This window comes from Monodelphis domestica, chromosome 3 (assembly GCF_027887165.1).
Source record: "Monodelphis domestica isolate mMonDom1 chromosome 3, mMonDom1.pri, whole genome shotgun sequence".
Lineage (NCBI taxonomy): Eukaryota > Metazoa > Chordata > Mammalia > Didelphimorphia > Didelphidae > Monodelphis > Monodelphis domestica.
Window position 1 is genome coordinate 88,801,624 of NC_077229.1, and position 22,110 is coordinate 88,823,733.

A 22,110-nucleotide genomic window follows, 5' to 3' on the forward strand; every position below is an offset into this window, starting at 1 on the left:
TTATTATTTTTTTATTTATAAGCCCTTATCTTCCATCTTGGAGTCAATACTGTGTATCGGTTCCAAGGCAGAAGAGTGGTAAGGGCTAGGCAATGGGGGTTAAGTGACTTGCCCAGGGTCACACAGCTGGGAAGTGTCTGAAGCCAGATTTGAACCTAGGACCTCCCATCTCTAGGCCTGGCTCTCAATCCACTGAGCTACCTGGCTGCCCCCTATGCCTAGTTATTATTAAGCTATAAGGGTGGGAAAAGATTTGAATCCAACTCCTCTGACTGCATAATAGATTCTAATTTCAAGAGACTTACAATCTAATGTGGGGAAGAATAGATACACAAATCAATGTGATGCAAGAAAGAGGTCCAAGCAAAGCACTGTGGGAAGTTTTGGGAGATAAAGGCTACTTTGACCTAGAAAATTAAGAGCTGGAGTTAGGGAGGCTTCCCTGAGGGAATGGTCTCTGAACTGGACCTTGAAAACAGAGAGGAAAAGAGTTATACCAGAACACTAAAATTGGGGCCCCAAGCAAAGTTAGAGCTTTTTGAAAGCTAAAGTTTACTCTGTTAGCCTAGGATGCATGGTAAAGAGGGGGAGAGTATAGCAGTCAAGGGCCTGAGTTCTCTCCCTTGTTCTTTTACTAGATCATTTTACATCCATAGACAAGACACTTCTCTCCAGACTCCAGTTATTTCCATCAGTAAAATAGGGAGAAAGTATCTCACACCAGTTATCTCGAAGTATTGTTGGGGGGGAGGGGAAAGAGCCCCATAGACCTTAGGGTACCATCAAAATGGGAATTACACCACCAATGGGCAGGATTCTTTGGCCTCAGATGCTAAAGCTGAAAATCCTGGGTAAAACCTGGGGGGTGGGGGGGGGGAGGTCAGTGTGTGGCTGGAAAATCAAAAGCTCTTTTTTTGATCTCCTGTTAAGTGCTTTTGATTTTCAGTTAGTGGGGTTTTTCATACCAGTCATTAGCTCCTAGGATTGAGTTTGGATGCCAAAAGACCTTTTCATTCGTTCCCCATCCTCTAAATACCATTGATCTAATCTTACACGCACATGCATGAAGATTCATGTGATAAGAGAACACACTGCTAAAGTATGTTACTTATCTAAGGGATCAGATATAAACTCTGCTGTTTGGTCTTCACAACCCAGCCCATCCTCCCTTTCTAGCTATATTAGTCATTCAGTCAGTCAACAAGCATTTATTAAGCTCCTTCTATATACCAGGTACTGCACTAGGTGCTGAAGATATAAAAAAAGGGGGGGGGAAGCCCCTGCCCTCAAGGAGCTTACAATCTAATAGGGGAGGCAACAAACAAGAAATATATGTACAGGGACAGCTAGTTGGTTCAGTGGACAGCCTGGAAATAGGCAGTCCTGCATTCAAATCCAGTCTGTTTCCTCATCCACAAAATAGGAGTGGGAGGATGAAATTTATAGCCTCTAAGAGACTTTTTATCTTTAAAGTTATGAACTTATGATCCCTAACTAGACTAACTAGACTGTAAGTTCCTTGAAGGCAAGGACCATTTTGATTTTTTTTCTTTGTAACCTTTGTAATTAGTACAGTGCCTGGCATATATAATAATCACGTAAATACTTGTCAATGAACATAATTACTCCACCTGTTCTATTGTTGCTATTATTATCATCATGATTAAATTTCTATTTTACTAAAAAACATTATACATGGTTTTGGTTTTGATCCCAGTTCACCATTTGTCCTTAAGCAAGTCTTTCTCCTCCCTCAGAGTCAAATTCCCTCCACTATACAATAAGGAAGCTGGATCTGATGAGTTCCAAGATGCTTTTCAGCTCTGAAATTCTATGATTCTGTGATCTTATTTTATTATTATTGACAAGAACAACTCACATTTGTAGAATGTTTTGAGATCTTAAAAGTGAAATATATGAGGGTCCAATGAAGACTCCCAGATTTGGAGTCAAAGAGACCTTGATTCAAATCTGTCACTTATTTCCTATATGACCACAGCCAGTCCCAGTCTCTCTGGGCCTCAGTTTCCCCAACTATGCCACGAGAGAGAGAACTGCCCTGAGATGTAAGGTGGAGCAAGTATTATTAGTCCTATTTTTATAGATGAGGAAATAGGTTCAGAGAAAAGTAACTTGCCCAAGTTCACACAATCAGGTATTGCCAAAAGCAGGTTTTCAGATGATGTTTTGCCTTGATTCAGCAGTAACTGGAAAGAACAAGATCATCTGTAGATGCAAACTGAGAACCATTTTAGAAAGCTTAATATTGCGAAGAGACCCTTGCGAGTGGGAGGGGAGATGGTGCCCAAGTGAGTTTCTCCTGGTGGCAGCTGCAGCGATTGCCCCTCGGGTTTCAGTAACTCAGTGTTCAGAGGACAGTAGGCTTCTTGTGAAGTTCTGGTCATTAAGTGTGATTCTTTTGCCAACTCAATCTTAATTAAGAAGCTCTTTTGTGTCTTCTCTCTCTCCAAAACTAGCTTGACTCCATGTAGGAAGGTTCCAGCTGCAGATTTGATGCTGGTATCATTGTCTGTCTTGACAGGACTAGGTTTCACACAAAATAAATGATTTCGTCACACATGGCTTAATTTTCTCATTAACCTGTGAGGAGCTTTGAGTTTACAAGACAATCAAGAAAAATCACTTATTACCTTTAATAAAAATAGATAATCAATCAGAAAATCTAGAAACAATTCGACAATCATAGCAGTGAGGTTGAGAGATCAGAGAGGTACTGAGAACACAATTCAGATTTAATATTAGGCTGATCACTTTTCAGGGTTTACTAGGGAGTTTCTCAAGGGGAAGAATCAAGTCACTGAGGCACGGTGGAGCTTGGTGTACCTGTACAAGTCTTTTCTTATGAATGATTTATGTGCTAGCTTTAAGAGAATGAGTTTCTGTACAGGGGGGAGTGGGGGATGTTCTGGGCTTGGCTTGTGGGTACAGCTTTTGCTGGGAATTATGTACCTAAGCAAAAGTTAGCCCATAATTGTCTTTGGGGTTTGGTTTTGTGAGTCTGGTCTTTTGGTGATATTTTGGGGAAATAGTGTGCAAGCATTTGGCTCTTATATTACTTTTTCTGAGACCAGGGAGAGGACAACAATCATGTCAATTCCATTAGTAAGGGATGTGGATGAGAGAAATCATACAGAGGGGGCTGAGTGGGCAAGTCTATCCTGCCAAATTGTCACTCTGTGACCTCTTGGCATCCACCAGTGACCTTGTCAAGACATTGTGGCTTGATGGCTCCCAGCAATCGTGGATCTCTTCAGAGCTTGAAATATTCATAATGACATTTATATAATGGTTTGATCCAGCAATTGAATAAAACCAATGTTTTTTTAATTTGGTAATTACCAAATGTTTAACTAAGCTCCATTTACAAAGTGTTTTACATGAAATCTCATTTCATCTCCACAATCTTCTTATAATAGACAAAGTACAATATTATTCTTCCCACTTTACAGATGAGAAAACCAAGGCACAAGAGCTAAGTCAGTTAACTGGCACTTATTAAGTGTGGGTTGTTAGTTGCTAGCCATTGTGCTGAACTGTTGGGGATATAAAGGCCAAAATAAAAGTTTCTGCTCTCAGGGAATTCCTAGTCTAATAGAGAAAACAACATGAAAACAACTATATACAAATAATATATGCAAGACAAATTGGAGAAAATATCATAAAATGGTACTAGGATTAAAGAAGACTGGGAAAGGCTTCTTGCAAACTAGCTAAAATGAGAAGGAAGCCAGGGGGCAGAAATGAGAGCACATTCCCTACATAAGGGACAGCCAGAGAAAATGCTGTCTTGCCCAGTCATATAGCTACTAAGTGGCAGAGATAACAGTTTCTGGACCAAACCTTTTGATTCCACATCTAGTACCCCTTTATAGAATCTCAGAATCTCAGAGACCTCAGACCTTCTAGTCCTGTCCATAGAGGAATCTCCTCCATCATATCAACAATAAAGAGTCATTCAGCCTCTTCTGCCATGCCCATTTCACTTCTGAACATTTCTAACAATTCAGTATTTTTCATTACATCAAGCCCAAATCTACCTCTCAGTAATATCTACCTATTATTCATAGCTCTGCCCTGTGGGGCCAAGCAGAACAATTCCAGTCTGTCTTCTATAATACTTAATAGTTCAAATGAATCCCCTGATTCTTTTCTTCAGCTAAAGATCCCTAGTTTCTTCAACAGATGCTCTCATGGGCCAATCTCCAGTTTCTTCCACATCCTTGTTGCCCTACTCTGGAATGTTTCTGTTGGCCAATGTCCATCTCAGTCTGAAGCACCTCAAAATCATCTCAGCCTTCTAGATGTCATCAAGGACAATGTGACTGTCTTCTCCCCACCCTCTGGACCCCACACCTCTTTAAATGAAGACTGAATTCACATTCGTTTTTTTTTACTGCAAAGTTTTACTCATGTTGACTGATCTTGAGCTTGTAACCCTCAGATTTATAGGACCATAATATTAGGACTGAAAGGGACCTTCGAGGTCATCCAATCCAATCCTCTCATTTTACAGATGAGGAAACTGAGGCACCAAAAAGATAAGTCACATAGCTAGTACGTCTGAGGTGGGATTTGAACCTAGGTCTTCCCTTTCCATTACATACCATCCTGCCTCAACTCTCAGAAATCTTTCTATCTTTCTCTTCCTCATCATCTATCTCCTTGCCCCTTCCTCTCCCTTCACATTCCTCATCTCCACCCCAACCTTCACAACACCTCTATATTTTGTCTTCCCTACATTAGTAAATCTCTTGAGGGCAGGGATTGTCTTGCTTCTATTTGTGTCTTGAGGGCTTAGCACATTGCCTACTACCTGGTAACTCAGGCAATCAGCATTTATTAAACCCATATTATATGCCAGGCACCGTTAAGCCCTGAGGACCAAAAGAAAGGCAAAGAACATGATCTCTGACCTCAAGGAGCTCATATTCTAATAGGAGAGACAATGTGCAAAAAGCCATATACTCACAAGATATATAAATAGTGTAAGAGGGAGAGAGCTAAGAGCACAATTATGGCTTTATCCCTATTTCCACACAAACTATTATGTAGATCTCCCTTCCGCATCCTGTAATTTTCTCATCTCTTAGTTGAAACCAAGTCTAGGATTTTGTATTTCTCTTGATTCAATCTAGTTATATTAGATTTGGCCCATTATCCTAATGTATTATTTTAGCCTTTTAAAGAGGCCCTGATTGCCATCTAATATGCTATCACTCCCAATCCATTTCATAAGCATTCCTTCCATGTCTTCACGGATATAGCACCACTGGAGGCAAGAAAAGGGCTGTCCCTGTTTTTGTGTCCAGAAGCCCATGAAAAGATGAATATCACACATCATAGAATGTTCGTATTGCAATAGCCTCCTGGCTAGTCATTCTGTCTCCAATCTACTCTTCATGTATTGCCTGAATAATATTTCTAATGTGCCACTATGTTCAGGTCAATCAGCTACTCAGAAATCTTCTGTGGCTCTCCATTGCCTACTGAATAAAGTATAATTCTTCACATTGGCATCCAAAGCCTTCCACCATCTGCCTCCAGTCTACCTGTCCAATTTTTCCTCATTGCTATTGTCCTTCACATATTCCATATTCCACTGAATCTATACCATCTGTCTCCTGTTCCCATGCTGTATTTCTCTCCTGCCTCTGTTTCTTTGTTCTTGCTATCTACTACATCTGGAATGAATTCCCTACCTCCCTTTCCATCTCTGTCTATTGAAGTCCCTAATTCCCTTCAATGCCCAATCCAAAGGCTACTTCTTCCATGGAGCCTTCTTAGAACCCACCAAGGGAAAGTGGTATCTGCTAAGAGCCTGCTAATAAATGTTTAATGACAAGCTGTCCAAAAAAATACATATTTTAAAATTTAATCTACATTATTGACATTTTCTCCACCACTTTCTTAAACACAGACAAGCAACAAAACAATAAATGAAGCTTCAATTTGTAAGTGCTTGCTGATTTCTGAGGTGTAAAACTCATCTTGAAAATTTAATAATTCACTTTCACAAATTGGTTTGATCTGGCTCCAGCACAGTCTCTCTCTCCCATCTTCCCTTCTCTCTTTCCTTTTCCCTCTCTCTCCCTCCTCCACTTCCTCTCTCTCTCTCTCCTTCTCCCTGTCTCCCTTCTTTTCCCTCCCTGTCTCTCTCTCCCTCTGCTTCTGTCTGTCTATCTCTCTGGCTCTCTCTATGTGTCTGTATCTGTTTCTCTGTTTCTGTCTCTATCTCTGTCTCTGTCTCTGTCTCTCCCCACCCCCTTCCCCTCTCCCCTTAGATTTCTCATAGCCCTTTGCCTAGGCCTCTCCTTTGTACTTACACACACACACACACACACACACACACACACACACACACACACACACACACACACCAACTGTGTCAGTCTATTGATTCTCAGTGCCTAGCAAAGGCTTTGCACAAAGTATACCCTTTGTTCAATTGAATCATCCATTAAAAACCAGAATGGGACATATATTTTTGTATATGGCCAATGTGAGAATCTGTTTTGCTTGACCGAATATAATACGGACTTTTTTCTTTTTTCAGTTTTTGATGGTAGGGAGTAGGCAGTGGAAGGAAAGAAAAAACAAATATACCTGAGGGAAAAAAACAAAATTACATTTTTAAAAATTTAGTAATTGTCCAAAAATGGAATGGAGGACCTGGAGTTTTGGTGTGTTCCCTCTCTTCAGAAGTCTCCAGCAGAGGCTGAACAATCATTTGTCAGTGATGCTGCAGTGGGAATTCTTTCATATATGGTTTGAAATAGACAGCCAATAGGATGTCTTTCCAATGCTCAAATTTTGTTAATTGAATTGAATTGACTTTCATTGAAATGACTAATTGATTAGAATCTTATCTCCGTAGTTATTCAGCCACTATTTATTAAACACCCCCTCTTATCAAAACCTTGTGTTCAGCACTCAGAATCTAGAGATGGAAAAAAATTATGTAATTTTTTCTGCCCTCAAGAAACTTCTAATCTAATAGAAGGCTATGACGCATACACACAAAAAAAGCATGATACGTGATAGTATGTGACTGAGGCAAAGGAGAAATTCATGCAGTGTTCCCCAGAAATTTGATCAGAGAATGATTGCCTCCAGTTGAAGGAATCAGGGAAAATTTAATAAAACAGAGTAGCAGTTGATCTGGGCCTTGAATAAGAGAAGGATTTCCGTGGACTGAAATGAGGAGGCAGTATATTCCTGGCTTGGGTGAGGGTCTCCACAAATTGCATAGAGGCTTGAAAGAACAGTATAAGTTTGGTGGTTGATATAATGAACTGAGTGCTAGACTTGGAGTCAAGAAGAGCTGGGTTCGAATCCAGTCTCAAACATTCTCTAGCTGAATAGCCTTGAGCAAGTCACCCACTCTCTCACAGACTCTTCTTCATCTGTAAAGTTGAGGAGATTAGACTCTCTTGATAGTTTGTGGGATCACCTCCAGCTCTAAACCTATGATCCTATGATTGGGAAAGATAAAGGATGTAAGAGTAAAGTATAAAGGCAACTAGGGAGTGCCATAGTGCCAGTGCCCAGAGTATTGAACCTGGAATCAGGAATACCCAAGTTCAAATACAGCCTCAGTCACTTACTAGCTGTGTATCCCTGGGGATGTTACTTAGTCTGTGTCTGCCTCAGTTTCCCCATCAGTAAAATGGAGATAATAATAGCACCTACCTCTCAGAGTTATTGTGAAGCTCAAATGAGATAATATTTTTAATGTACTTAGCACAGGGCCTGGCACATAGTAGGTTTTATAAAAAATGCTAGCGATCATCATCATCATCATCATTATTATTATAGAGGGGAGTGATATGAGCCAAGCCTAAGAAGATAAGTTGCCATTAGATCATGGAGAGTCATATATATATATATATATATATATATATATATATATATATATATATATATATATATATACATATATATATATTTTTTTTAACCCTTACCTTCCATCTTGGAGTCAATACTGTGTATTGGCTCCAAGGCAGAAGAGTGGTAAGGGCTAGGCAATGGGGGTCAAGTGACCTGCCCAGGGTCACACAGCTGGGAAGTGTCTGAGGCCAGATTTGAACCTAGGACCTCCTATCTCTGGGCCTGGTTCTCAATCCACTGAGCTACCCAGCTGCCCCCATGGAGAGTTATATATACTAGGTCAAGAAGTATATATTTTATCCTAGATGAAATAGAGTACCAAGGAAGGCTTACATCAAGCCCACTGGGGCAATGATAAAGTCAGACCTTTACTCATATGCATGTCTTTTCAGAGTTAGAATGAAAGATTCCCAGCAGCATGGCTACATTTCCTTTACCCTTCAACCACAGTGTCCAAATAGGCCTCATTTTAGAGGAGGCTTGGGGATACAGGATAGCTAGGTATCTCAGTGGACTGAGAGCCAGGTCTTGAGACCGGAGGTCCAAGATTAAAATCTGGTCTCAGATACTTCCTAGCTGTGTGACCCTGGGTAAGTCACTTAACAACCATTGCCTCGTCCTTACCACTCTTCTGCATTAGAACCAAGAAAGTAAGGGTTTAAAAAAAAAAAGGCTGGGAAGTTAGATCCTAGAGTCTGAGACTAGCAAACCAAAAAACAGATTTTGAGTCCATTCCTGTAGAACAGAAAAGAATGAGTTGCTAGTATGAATAATAATAATAATAGTTCATATTTCTATATCAAGGTAAGCAAAGGGTCTTCCTCACAACAATTGATCCTTCAAAGGATCCTTCAAAGCAGGAAACACAGAATTTCCACCTTACAATTAAGGAAAAGGGACTTATGTGATAGGATCAGTGGTGTGCTGGTAAATATTTAACAACTTGCTCTCCAAGGGCAAAAAATGCACCTAATACACTTTTGAGTTTAATCTGCATCATTGGCATTTCCTCCATCATTTTTCTTGAGTCTAGACAAGCAACAAAACAATAAAGTAAGTTCTGATTTGTAGCATTTGCCAGGGTCGGAGGTATAAACTCTTACCCTGAAATTTTAATGACCAGCTCTTGTGAGCCAGTTCAAGCTGACTCCAAAACACCACTACTAAGGATCATAGATTTGGAGAAAAAGCCCTTAAAGATGCTGTAATCTCACTCCCTCGTTTTACATATGGAGAAACTGAGGCACAAGCTAAGAGACTTGTTCAAGGTTACACAGGTAGTGAAAGGCAGAGCTGGGTTTTGAACTGGAGTTTTCAGACTGCATTTCCAGTTCCTTTCCTGCGTACCCCACAGCCATATGACTAATGAGAATTATTGCTAAAACTTGAACCCGGTCTCTGACGCTGAATTCAGTGCTCTTTCCCCCTCCTCCACCACACTCACAGCACATCACCTCCTCATCCACTGCATGGTCCATGGAGCTGAGTACGGATCGGTTTTGCCTTCCTGATACTTAGGGCAGCCAAAGCGTAGAGAGACAGGTCCAGTGAGAAGGAGACAGTAGCCTGGTGTAAGCCAAGAAGGGAGGGAGCTGAGCAGAGAAGGAGAGCTAAGCATTTTCTCCCTCGGAGGTGTGTCTTCCTGCTAAAGCCGCCTTGCCCTGGTGCAGCTCCCGTTCTGCATTGATGCTATAGGGATGCCCGAGGGAGGAGTAAGATGCTGGCGCATGCTCACTGGGGCCCCAGCATCTTCCTAGTCAGAATTCATTCACTGCCAGAGAGCCAGTATCTCATAGGGTAGAGCTCAGCATCATCTGACCAGTAGAGCCCAAAATGGTGGGGCTGGAGCCTTAAACAAGCTCCCCTGATTCAGGAAATTCAGGAAGGGACAAAGAAGGCTCAGGACCCAGGTAAGACTGGAACTGGAGGAGCCAAATCCCAAAGGGAGCATCCTGAGCATCCTCTTTAAAGGTAAGAAAGACGGGTTGTTTTTTTCTTACTTCCTCATAGAGTCTGTGTTCACAGAACCCTCCGACATACATTGTCAGGCTCCAGGTGCCTTATGGAAAATCATTGGGATATTTGGAGATGCTGTGCCTGGGGGGGATGGGACTGGCAATCAGACACTATCCCCTCATGGCATCAGAGGACCAGAGATTTGGAGCTGATCACATCCTTAGGGTTCATCTGATCTAGTCCCCTTCACTTTACAGATTAGGAAACTGAGGCTCAGGGAGATTAAATTATTTCCCCCAAGGTCACACAGGTAATCAGTAGCAGAGGCAGGATGTGAACCTATGACCTCTGACTCCAAAACCCAGAACTTTAGAACCAGAAAATCTGCTCCATTCATGCCAACAACAGTTCAGGCGCCCAAAGGCTCCAATTCTTTACCATGTCCCATCAAAATGTGAAGTCCTTGAAAGCAGAAACTGGGTTTTTTGCCCCGATATTCTCATACATAATAAATGATTAATAAGAATGTAGAATGACTGACTGACTGATGGACCAATCAAGGGGCAAGATATTCTGTTCCCCCTCCTAGATGAAGCTAGTTTCTGAAATATGTTGTCCTGTGAGTGTTAAAAAACAAACAAAAAACACCTTAATCTTAGACTTGGGAATCCTGGTTTTACCACTTAGTAACATTGTTTCCCAAAGCAAATCAAAACATTCCCTACAACTCAATTTTCTCATCTGTAAAAAAAAAAAGGAGGAAACAATGCTAATATCATTGTTGCTATTTCACTGAGTTGTAAGGAACATGCTTTATAAATCTTAAATCCTAAAGGAATGCAAGTTATCATTCCTGTTTGCTGTGTGACCATGACCAATTCACTTCAGCTCTCAGAACCTCAGTTTACTCATCAGTAAAATAAGGAACTTAGATAATCACTAAGGCAGTTAGGTGGCTCAGTAGATAGAACATTTTACATGAAGTCTTGAATAAATCAAATACTTACTAAGCTGTGTGTCCCTGGACAAGTCATCTACTCTCTGTTTGCCTCAATTTCCTTATTAATAAAATGAAGGATTTAAGTTAGACAATCACTAAGGGAGTTAGGTGGCACAGTGGATAAAACGTTAATTCATAGCACATTTTAATCATTCTGCTTTCCCCATTTTCTATTTAGATTGGGTTTCTTTTGTGTGTAGTTTTTGTTGCCGTTTTTCTTAGATAGGAAGAAAGGAAAGGAAGGAGTATTTATATAGCCTACTCTTTTATCTAAGGATAGCTAGGTTGCACAATGGATAGCACTTGACCTCTTCCTGAGTTCAAACTTGGCCTCAGACGATAACTGTGTGATCCTGGATAAGTCACTTATGATCTATTTGCCTCTGTTTCCTCATATGTAAAAAACAAATAATAATAGCACCTTTCTTTCCAGGTTGCTATGAGGAGAAAATGAGATATTTGGAAGTACTTCGTAAACTTTAAGGTGTTATGTAAATGCTAGTTATTACTACTTTTATCTCAGACCCCTTTCAACTTCAGATTCCATGATAGGATTGTTCCATGACTATAGCTACACAAGATACTTTTAAGGAATGTTGGAATCTTACATTTAGAGCTGAAAGGGACCTTCGAGATCATCTGGGCCAGTAGTGTCCAATTCAGGTAGAAATGGAAGCCACTAAACTTTATAGAAGGATTCTAGGGGGCCACAAATTGGCTTAGTTTTTGTTTGTTTTTTTAAACCCTTACCTTGAGTCTTAGAGTCAATACTGTGTATTGGCTCCAAGGCAGAAGAGTGATAAGGGCTAGGCAATGGGGGTCAAGTGACTTGCCCAGGGTCACACAGCTAGGAAGTGGCTGAGGCCACATTTGAACCTAGGACCTCCCGTCTCTAAGCCTGGTTCTCAATCCACTGAGCTACCCAGCTGCCCCCTGGCTTAGTTTTTAAATGTAATATTATCTGTATTTTATTACATTTTTATGTAGGTAGTTAAATGTTTCCCAATTACATTTAAATCTGATTCAGGCCACACATGGGATCAGTGTTGCAGGGGCTTTCCTTCCTGCTAAATTTTGACCATTTAAATTGCCCAAAGGTTAATCAGTGAGACTTTTCAACTGAATCTGCTTTGGGTACATTCCCTTCATGATCAACTCAATACCAGCTCAGTTAGAAGTAACTATAACTGTGTTTCCCATTTCTACTTGTGTGGATCCTAGTCTATTTGGGGTTCTTAGAGGCATTAGCAAAAAAAGCAAGATTGACCAGTTAATGTTGAAAGCAATGTGCTTTAGGGGCACAGAGGATGGGGTGCCAGGTCTGGAGTTGGGAGGACACGAGCTCAAATCTGACCTCAGACAACTTCCTAGCTGTGTGACTCTGAGCAAGTCACTTAACCCCGATTGCCTAGCCCTTGTTGTTCTTCTGTCAACTAAGACAAAAGGTAGGAGGTTAAAAAAAAAGAAAAAGAAAGAAATACATCTTTATTACAAGCTCATATTATTGTACATGAAGCTCAATGGAACCCCCAAAAAGTGAGAATACAGAGGGGAAGAAAGGGGAATCAAAGGAAGAATAAAGCAGAGTGGTTGACAGATTTCTTTAGGCTTGAGCAGGAGGGTTCCAGTACACCTAACCTTAGGTTTTGAAGTCATTTCCAAGCAATGTGAGAGATGACTGTGGCCTCATCTCCCCCACAAGGACAACACTCAGATCACACACTTAGCCAAGACCTCCCAAATCAGGATCATACAACATGGCACAATGGAGAGAATACTGGGCTTGGAGTCAAGAAGACCTGGCTTTAAGCTCTGTCTCTGACCTATCCTGGCTGTGTGACCTGAGCCAACCATTTAACCTCTCAGCCTCAGTTTTCTTATCTGTAAAATGGGAACAATTAATGATATCAACCACATAAGGCTACTGAGAAGACCAAATGAAATAAAATTTATAAAGTGCTTTACAAACCTACCTCTCTTTCTGTGAAAATATTGCACCACCTAGCACTGGGTAACATAGTCTCTATTTAAATGTATTTGGAACTTGGTGGTTTAGGACCAATCGTTTAACCTTCTGGGTATCAATTCCCCTTCTGAACTGAGATGGAAAGGGCATATAGCATACTTTCTAGATACTTCCCTTTAACTGAGCTGTTAAAATGGGATTGAGAATCCTTCCCCTGCCTCCCTCACAAGATTACCCAGAGTATCAAAGAGTCATAGATTAAGAGGCAGATGGGATTCAGGAACCATCTAAATCCAACCCCTTTATTTTACAGTTGAGGAAACTGTCACCCAGGAAGATTGAACAACTTGTCCAGGATTCCATAAGTACTATGACCCAAGATAAGATTTGAACCCAAGTCCTCTGGACTCCAGAGCAGACCCTCTATCCACTGAGTCACCCCGCTGCTTCTACCCTTGAAGTTTAAAAGCTTAGACAAAGCTTCAAAACCCTAGAATATGATACCAAGATATCTCTCAGCAAATCTTTCCTGAATAACAAACTTCATGCCCTACCTTGTGCTAGGTTCAGTGAGGATGCAGGATAAAACAGGTGACACTGAGTCCCTGCCCTAGAGAAGATACCAATCCAATCATGGAGGTAAGATTCACACCTAAGAAGCAATTAGAGAACAAAGAGCTAGAATATGAAAACAAACACTTGTTTACCTAACACAAACATATGGAAGAGGGGGCAGACATTCCCTCTTCCATCTGGGGAACAAAGTTAGTTGTATTCAAGTATTTGAAAGGCCATCACATGGAAGAGGGATGGGACTATTCTCTGCTCAGCCCAAAAGAACACAACCTGGAGCAGGGACAGAAATCATAGAGTTGGGATTAATAGTAGAAATTTCTAAAAATATGGCTTTCCCACAATTGATTGAGAAAGTTAGTGAGTTTCCTGTCTCGAGATGTGTTCAAGTAGAGGCTAGATGTTCTAGGGATGTTGTAGCAGATTTTTGTTCAGATGCAGAATAGACTAGATTCCCTGTCTTGTTTTGTTGTTCAGTCGTTTCAGTCATGTTTGACTCCTTGTCACCCCATTTTGGGGTTTTCTGGACAAAGATATTGTAGTGTCTTGCCATTTCCTTATCCAGCTCATTTTACAGATGAGGAACTGAGACAAACAGAGTTAAATGACTTGCCCAGGGTCACACAGCTAGTAAGTGTCTGAGGTCAGATTTTAACTCAGGAAGATGTTTTCCTGACTTTAGGACCAGTATTTATGAGACAGCCTCTAAGTTTCCTTCTAAAATTGAAAATGAAAATCTGTGTGAAGTTACAGGGAAAATGGCTTCAACTCAGCAGGAAAACTCCCCAGAGGAGGTATCAAGTTCTCTATAACTAGAAATCTTTTTATTTTTTTACCAATTACATGTAATAACAAATTTCCACATAAGTTTTCTGAAGTTATATGATCCAAATTTTCTCCCTCCCCCACCCCAAAACTGGCAAGCAATTTAATCTGAGTCATACATGTATTATCACACAAAACATATTTCCATATTGTTCATTTTTGTGATTGAATAATCTCATAAAACCAAAACCCCCAAACATATACTCAAATAAACAAGTGAAAAATCCTGTGTTTCATCTGCATTGCTACTCCAACCGTTCTTTCTCTGGAAGTGAACATCATTCTTGGGATGACTAAAAATCTTTAAGCAAAAGCTGGATGACCAGTGGAATGTCATAGAATGTCCTGCTGAATTATGGGTGGGACTCAACATTTCCTGATAGCCCTTCGAATACTCTTTGAAAACAGCAGGGCTTGACTAATGAGCTAAAGTGAGAAGGCTCTTCTATACTTCTATGGCATTTCAAGCCAATTAAGAATTGAACTAAATTTGACTGAATATTAATGATTAAAAATATTTCTTTCCTTCCCTTAATGCACCCTTCTGTACCCGTTTTGCCCAACCCACCCTCCTGGCTCCACTGTTTGCTTTGACTGTCCATTATGACTGATGCTCCTTGGACTGGTTTGACAGACCTCTCCCAGAAGAGACAGGGATGGACACCCTTGGCAGCCCCATTGAAGATACATCCTGTAAGTATCCACTTGTATTTGTCCAAGGACAGTGGTTTATGAGTCTTATCAATGATGATGTATAGTTGGAAATTCTTGAACCCCTAAAAACTACATTACCCAAAATTCCTTTCTGTATTACCTAGAATCCTTTTCCCTTTTCCCGCCTTTCGATTGTATATAAGTTGGCTGTAACTCCTCCCTCAGCTCTCTTTTCCAAGTGGAAAACTGGTGAGCTCTCTCGGTTTCTCTAGTCTTTTACTTTCCCTTTGCTTCAAGTTAAATATTAATAAATATTATTAAATATAAAACTTGGCATATCGAATATTAATTTTAATATTTATAATGAAAATGAATCTGGTCAATTTATAATCCTAGGAGACAATACCAGAATACTTGGGTTTGGATCCTGGCTCTGTCCCCAATTTGCCTTGTGTGTTCTTGGACAAGTCCCTTCCCCTCCTGAGGGTGGAATCGGAGATGTGAAAAGGGTAAAATTATGGCTGAGACTGAATGTAATAATTATTTTTGTTGCCAAGGATTTAATTTATAAAATCCTAATGAAAAAATCAAGTCAGCTAGAAATTTTATGTTGTTTTAATTGATAGTGGAGGAGATTAAGGAGAAGGAAGAAGGAAAGGGGTAGGTTTTCTCCCCCCTGGCTGGTACTGAGTGGGGAGAGTAGGAGATAAGGTTTTGGAGTATGAAGGAGGAAAGAATCAGCCTGACCTCCAAAGGGGCTCAGCTAAGATGCCTGAACCTGAAATCAGCTCCAGGGCAAAACTCACCACTGAACTCAGACAATAGCCACTACCATGCCAAGATGTCAGAGCTCCTAGCACACTGGCAGCCAGAGTCATCTCTCCAAGGAAAGAGGAAGAGATCCGAAGTGACGTGCCTCATATAGACAGTTTTACAGCACTTTCCTGCATCTCATCTTTACCAATGATGACTTAGCTTGACTTAGGACAGCCCAGAGGTCTGTCCTTTTTTTTGCACATGTCTGTTGAAGGCCATTTCCTCAGATAATTAAATCTTGAGTTTGATTCAGACTTTCCTAATCTTGTTAAACTAAGAAGGGTGGAGAATGTAGAGTTTCCAAGACCTGATTCTGTTATTCTAAGTATCTCCATTGTTATTGATCAGGAAATAGCTAAATCAGATCTTCTAAAGAATGGTCTGATTAGGGTGGAATAGTTTTAAAATTCAAAGATGGAATCCAAATCCAGGTCCTTGGATTCCAGGGCCAGTGCCTTCCTCCTATATCCCAGCAAGTGATCCACAGTGCTGCTACCCCATACATAACAGAACATTCCTATCATTGAGAGAATTACTGAAGCTATTGATAATTAGCCTCTTGAATTTTATGGGGGAACTCTGTCCAGTATCCTATAACAGTACCCTATAATAGTTTCATGACCTGCTGAAGTCACCTAAGGATCACTAGGTCTTGCCATCTACATGCCACAGCACCTTCAAAGTCTTTCTGTATGCCCTGCAGCTGAACTTTCTTTTTTTTTTAACCTTTACCTTCTGTCTTGGAATCAATGCTGTGAAATATATACATATAAATATAATGTTTTAAATAAATATAATAATTTAAATAAATATATATTTTAAAACTATATAATGTCATCTTTAAAATAGTCAATATTACGTATCAGTTCCAAGGCACAAGAGCAGTAAGGGCTAAGCAGTTAGAGTTAAGTGACTTTCCCAGGGTCACATAGTTGTAATTGTTGAACTTTTTCTTAAGTGACTATGAGTGCCTTGAGAACAGGGAATGTCATGCTTTTTTTATTTGTATCACCAGCACTTGGCATAGGATTTGTCATCTAGTAAGCATTTAAGAAGTTATTTTCATTCATTCACTATTGTGGGTGTTCCTTATTACAATCCATCCATTTTTGTCCATATCTTCCTGCAAAACTTCTCAAGAAGGTCACCCAGCCTCCAGAAGGTCATTCTCACGTTCTCTTAGCAATCATGCTTTGAGTGCCTGAGATTTGTGCAACCTGAGGTCACAACTATAGGAAGGAACCAGTACTAGCAGAATAGATAGACTATATTATTTCTGAGTCCAATTCCTGGTGATTCCTAATGCAAGCTGTAGTTCTATCCCAGTTCTACCTTTGTCTCTGCCATTGATCAACTCCAGCGACCTGCAAGACCCAGGAATCTTGTTCCCTTGCCCATTTGTCAAGTGGCTCCATAAGTATTCGGGGGTTTTTTGTTTGTTTGTTTGTTTGTGTTTGTTTGTTTGTTGTTGTTTTTATAAAAACCCTTACCTTCCATCTTGGAGTCAATACTGTGTATTGGTTCCAAGGCAGAAGAGTGGTAAGGGCTAGGCAATGGGGGTGAAGAGACTTGCCCAGGGTCACACAGCTGGGAAGTATCTGAGGCCAGATTTGAACCTAGGACCTCCCATCTCTAGGCTTGGCTCTCAATCCACTGAGCTACCCAGCTGCCCCCTCCATAAGTATTTGTGAAGGAGAGCAGAAGCCTGCATACTAGCTAGTATAGAATTTAATAAGCACAGTTGGGTGGTAGAGTGGACAGAGTAATAGAACTAAAGTCAGGAAGACTCCTCTTCTTGAGTTCAAATCTGGACTCAGACACTAGCTTGTGTGACCTTGGGCAAGTCACTTCAACCTGTTTGCCTCAGTTTCCTCATTTGTCAAATGAGCCAGAGAAGGAAATCGGAAACCACTCTAGAATCTTTGCCAAGAAAAACCAGATGGGGTCGTGAAGAGGAAGGCACACCTGAAAACAAATGAACAACACAAACAACAAAGCACAACTACCTCTAGCCTAGTGACAACATGACAAAACAACTGGGTTATGTTTGGAATTGAGAACACCTTGTGATAAATGTGATGAATGACTTGTTTAAAAATATTAATGAATAACCCACATGTTGGAGGACAGATGTGGGACATAAACAGATCCTGACAGTTTTTTTCAGTTTTACATTTTTCTGGCTCTGTTAATATAAAATGTAATAGTTAACTATTTAATAAAGCAATGTAATAATTAATTAAAATTTTTGCCCACCCCCCAAAAATGACTTAGCAGTGTATGCTGGTCAAGTATACTACTAATAAGCCCATATCCAGAAAAGCTCCAAAAATAGCTGAAAAGGATCCTATATATACAAAAGTATTGCTAGCTACTCTCTTGAAGGATTTATAAACATGGAAATGAGAAGGATGCCCATCATCAATTGAGGAAGGGCTAGGTAAGTTGTGATTCATAAAGCTGACATGAGAGAGGCACCTAGGTGGTTCAGTGGATAGAGAGCCAGACTGGAGATTGGAGGTCCCTGGTTTAAAACTGGCCTTAGACACTTTCTAGCTGTGTGACCCTGGACAAGTCAATTAGCCCCTTACCACTCCTCTTTTTTAAAAAATAAGATCAAATACCTTTGTGCTATCAGAAATGTGCTAATAGATTTCCAAAGGGCATGGAAGATTTCTATGAACTGATGAAGACTGAAGGGAGAAGAGCCAGAAAACACTAACAACAGCTCCAATAGCTATAAATAAAGCCTAGAATCAATACAATGAACATTCATTGTTTCCAGGGACTGAGGATGAAACATACTTTCCATTATAGAGAAGTGATGGATTTAGAGTGCAGAATGAGATACAGGATTTGGATTTGCTTGACTGGACATATCTGTTGTAAGAAATTTGTTTTTTCTTCTTTTTCTCTTTTTTTAAAGTCCTTACCTTCTGTCTTAGAATTAATACTAAATATTAATTCAAAGGCAGAAGAGTGGTAAGGGCTAAGCATTGAGGGTTAAGTGATTTGCCCAGGGTCACACAGCTAGGAAGTGTCTGGGGCCAGATTTGAACCCAGGTCTTCCCAACTCTGGGCATGGCACCCTATCCACTGTGCTACCTAACTGTACCTCTTTTTTCCTTCTCTCTCTTTTTCTCCCCAAAAAGTTAGAAGGTGGAAGGGGAAAATAGATTTATGTTCATTAAAAAATAAAAATAGAAGTCAGGGATGCTCCAGATTAGAAATATTACAAGCATTTCCAAATGAGGTCTCTGTATTGTTCATTTTACTTAATTGTTTTACTTTGCTACAAGAGATCTCTCAGGAAATGGGGTATAATTACAACAGTTTTAAAACAAAATACATCAATGCAACTTTTTAAAAAAGAAGTTTAATAAGGAAATGATGAGAAGGATGATTTAAGAAAAACCTTGAAAGACCTACATGAACTGATACAAAGTGAAGTGAACAGAACCAGAAGAATATTGTACACAGTAACAGCAATATTATATGATGAATATTTATGAATGACGTAGCTATTCCTTGCAATACAGCAATCCAAGAAAATCCTCAAAGACTCATGACAAAAAAAAAGCCTTCTGTATTCAAAGAAAGAACTGATGGGGTCTGAATGCAGACTGAGACATAATATTTAACTTTATTTCTTTATTTTTGTTTGTCTGAGTGGAAGATGTTTTACATTATTACACATGTAAAATCTTTATCAGACCACCTGCTGTCTCAGGGAGTGGGGAAGGGAGGGAAGGAGGAGAATTTGGCTCAAACTTTTAAAGAAGATTTAAAAAAGATGTGATGATCTGGTCATATAATAAAGATGAGAAACACTGTGTTCAGACCCATGTATGCAGGTATCACACACAGTGATCTGCCATAATACCATGATTTGTTTATTATACAGGTTTTTTGGTACATGCTTCTTTGACACACAATAAATCTTCTATGTATGTGACATTCTATATTTTGATTGGATATTATCAAATCACCTAAACAACACTCTTGTGATGTTACTACAACAAAGAATTCTGTGATCATTTAATAGGTTTCTACAACACTCTGTGATAGGTATGATTAATGTGAATAAAGCCATTTGTAGGTTAGTACCCCTTGACCTTCTGAGAGGATCATTGTGCTTTTGGTGAGCTTTCACTATCTATCATAATTGCTTGGGAGATGAACAACAAAACATCTTCCTATCTAGGTGTGAGGACTTAAAGCAGACCAATTTTGGTGTTTTCCTCAATTTACAAGTTCTGTTTTTCTTGTGTTACTTTGAAGTGCCTAGCAATGCTGCTTGGCTTCTGTTCATCAACAAATTCATTGGAGTGTAATAAATGTAGAGAAAGATTTATTATAGTGCTCAAGCTTTTGGCCAGTGTTTATTATAAGGCCTTGAAGCGTGTCTTGTGCTTGAGAAAGGAGGAGTTATGTGCAGTAATCTTTGCAATCTTTTGGGGGTATTAATCTAGGGGGATTAAAGTGAGGTATATATTTAAGTATTTGCTCTCATATTATTTCTCCTGTTTTGGTGAGAGAATAATAATCATAGCAAGTCCATTAATGGGGGAAATTGAGGAGAGAAGTCACAGAGGGGGATCAGTGGAGGATTCAATTTCTGGGGGCTACTTTGCATACCCCATTTCCTCAGGCTGTGACTTTGTCAGCCAGTCAGGGTATGATGGCCCCCAGCAAAAAAGAAAATTTAAATCTAAAAAAAGATTAAAGTGTTTTTTCATATAATTGAGGGGAAAATATCAAAATTTTAAAAGTTTCATAGGAATAAAGGTGAAGTCTTACACTTGGTTTCCAAAAGTCAACTTTATTAGCATGAGAGAAAAGGCATGGTTATATGGTAATTAATCTGAGAAAGAGCTGAACATTTAATGGTCTAAAAAATTGATAGAAGTCAGTTCTATGACTTTTGTTGTTCACTGGACCTATAATTTCATCTGTGTGTGAAAATTCCTTTCACTAATGCATATTTGCAACTTTTCTGTAACTCACAGTCTTTGAGATTTTCTTGTGTCACCGAAAGGTCACTTGACTTGCCCATGATTACCCAGTGATGTCAGTGGCAAAATTTGAACTCAAGTCTTCTTACATCCAAAGCCAGCTTACTATTCATTTCATTCCAACCCTAGGGTAGCAGTCAAACACATGCCAAAAAAAAAAATGCTACTGAATGGAAAGAGGCATGGAGGCCATGATCATATCTGAAGTATTGTGTTCAGTGCAGGGAGCTAAATTTTCAGAAGGACATTGATGTTCTAGAATGAATACAGATGGAAGTGACCCTGACAAGGAGGGACCTCCAGATCATATGAATATATGAGCATCAGCTGAAGAAATTGGGAGAATTTAACCTGGGAAAGAAAAGACTTGAGGGATATAATGGCCAGTTTTAAATATGTGGAGAAGAAGAAGAATGGAAGAATGAATGAAACTGGTTCAACCTGTCCCTGGAAGGCAGAACAAATATGAATAGGTAAACGTTACAAAAGGGCAGATCAAGGCTTGATAGAATAAAAAATAAATAAAAACAACTTCCCAACAGAGTTAACCAGAAGTGGACTGAGCTACCTTGGAGGTGGTGAGATCCTTTTCACTAGAGAAAAACTGGGTAACCATTTGTTGGGTAAATGGTGCCAGGGGTTCTTATTCAGGGACATGGCTTCTAAGACTTCTTCCAATTCTGAGATCCAATGATCCTTTTTACATGAGTGTCCTACATGTTCCACACTGAACCCATCATATTCTCCCCCTGCTTCCTCATGTCTGTTCATCCTCCCAATTTCTTCATTTCTCCACTTTCTTTCCATTCAATCCAGTCTAATCAATCAAAAAATTATTGTTTTAATAAAAATATGATTATATGTAAGTTATTTAATATCTATTACTATTTATTTCTTTATTAAATACCTATCATGTGCCAGACTCTGTGCTAGGTGCTGGGGATATTGGTATAAAAACAGAAACAATCTGTACTTACAACCCATTTCATAAGCTAGCAGCTTAGCACAGTGGCTGGCACATATAGTAAATGATTAATAAAAGCTCATTGATTGGAAGTTGTCTTTAACCCTCCTCTCTCAATCTCTCTAACACATCTATAATCCTATCCATTTTATCTCTACATCTCACATTTGTCCCTTTATCTACACTCAACAAAGAATATACAATATCCCCAACAAGTGGTCATTCAATCTTTGTTTGAAGACCTCCAGGTGAGGAAGAGCTCACTACCTCCCAAGGCAGACCATTCCACTTTGGGTGAGTTCTAGTTGTTACAAGTCAACAAGCATTTATTAAGCACCTACTGTGTGCCAAGTACTGTATTAAGTGTCAGTTGTTAGGGAATTTTTCAGTTCAAACTCTCTCCCAAACTGTAGTAATAGCTTCCTACCTAATC

General features: G+C 39.7%; 1 protein-coding gene across 3 annotated transcripts in view; it reads left to right on the forward strand.

Moving 5' to 3' along the window:
- Nucleotides 1–22,110, forward strand: part of ATCAY (ATCAY kinesin light chain interacting caytaxin) — a 52,070-nt gene that overhangs the window by 5,320 nt on the left and 24,640 nt on the right. For 2 of the 3 annotated variants that reach the window (XM_056822421.1, XM_056822422.1), the window contains exon 3: nucleotides 14,863–14,921. In XM_056822421.1, coding sequence (XP_056678399.1) covers nucleotides 14,863–14,921 — 59 coding nt within the window. Of the gene's footprint in view, nucleotides 1–9,711; nucleotides 9,880–14,862; nucleotides 14,922–22,110 lie in introns of those variants that run through there. The other variant, XM_056822423.1, reaches the window with a different exon arrangement.